The 1,312-nt window shown below is 47.8% G+C and overlaps 1 protein-coding gene across 1 annotated transcript; it reads left to right on the top strand.

Moving 5' to 3' along the window:
- Positions 1 to 20: 20 nt before the first annotated feature.
- On the top strand, positions 21 to 309 carry PPTG_24967 (hypothetical protein; the record flags this gene model as incomplete). Its single annotated transcript, XM_008919047.1, has 2 exons — positions 21 to 165; positions 245 to 309. 2 exons carry the CDS (start codon positions 21 to 23, stop codon positions 307 to 309), a joined length of 210 nt encoding a protein of 69 aa, XP_008917295.1.
- Positions 310 to 1,312: the final 1,003 nt, after the last annotated feature.

Raw genomic sequence — 1,312 nt, forward strand, 5'->3', positions numbered from 1 at the left:
CGAGCCCTGGCGTCGCGCTCATGCTGGGCTTCGAGTGCCTTCGCGCGTTGGTGCTTCACGGCACGGCTCTTCTCGACGAGAGTTCGCTGAGCTTGAGTGAGCACCAGGCCGCCACTACCGCCAACCACCATTGCTGCAGGCAGGATTCAATCCACGCTGGGCTCTGTGACCAGCATAGAGCAGACGTCGCCACCACGGTCTCCTATAAAAAACATTTGAGTGCCGCTAATTTTGGCGGATGCAGTGGGTGTGGTGAAAACACGACCTGGCGGACAGAAGGTAGGCAAAGCAAGAGGGCAGCCCTACTAAATTGAATGCTTTAAGTTAATGCGTGCGAGAAATCCACACATCGCCGCTGCGCCAGCGTCAGCGTATTGCTGTCCAGCAGCAGATAGACCGCCGGGAAGCAGGTGCAGGGTCTTTGCGGCAAAGACCAAAAAGTTTGCCGCCCTCCGCAACTTGCATGGATGGCAAGTGAGAATCGGAGCGATCGATTCCTCATCTACGTGTCCCACGCTTCAAAAGACAATCACCGGGTCGGATATTACATGTAGTACTGTACCGACAGACATTGTGCACTACAGAATCTGTGTTACCCACACCAGCCTTAACGGCACAGGAATGTCTGCGAGTACTGGTAAGAAGGGCGAATAGAGAATGTGACCCTGAGTTCATATCTCGTGTCTATCTCCAAGAGAAAGACAATAAAGAAGGCCCAAGCGACCAGCATCATCAAGAACGCAACTAAGAGCATGTGAATGTCCAAATGACTGGGCTATAACTTGGAATAATACGCGGCGCGGCAAGTAACATGATCAAGGCCTCGACACGGGAGCGTCATTGCCAGGTCTCATCACACTCGAGGAGGAAGTCTATGTAAGCTTAACTTTTGGAGCTAATCAAGTATACTTGCCCCATTCGCAGTGATGACCAAAGGAGGAAATTTTCAAATGGGGAGTGGTTGCCCAAATTGTGTGAGTCATTCACAAAAAACCATTTTATAAAATGGCTTTTTGAATAAAAAGTACTTTGTATAGAAAAAGTGCGCATTGGTTTCGGACCTTTTTGGTGGGCCACAAGCTAATGAGCAGTCAAGGCAAGAACTTTTTTTTCAGGAAAAGTGCTTTATGATGTTTTCAGAAAATTTTTGAAAGAGAAAGTATTTCGAGAGATCTGATTGGCCGGGATGGCATTCAGACGAAAAAAAAATTAAAAATCAAATGGGTTTTTTTTCGTCATAAATGCCATCCCGGCCAATCAGCATGCGTACCGACGAGTTTAAGCACTAAGTCATTAGGGTTGTAATACTTTT

Source organism: Phytophthora parasitica, assembly GCF_000247585.1.
Source record: "Phytophthora parasitica INRA-310 unplaced genomic scaffold supercont2.455, whole genome shotgun sequence".
Lineage (NCBI taxonomy): Eukaryota > Oomycota > Peronosporomycetes > Peronosporales > Peronosporaceae > Phytophthora > Phytophthora nicotianae.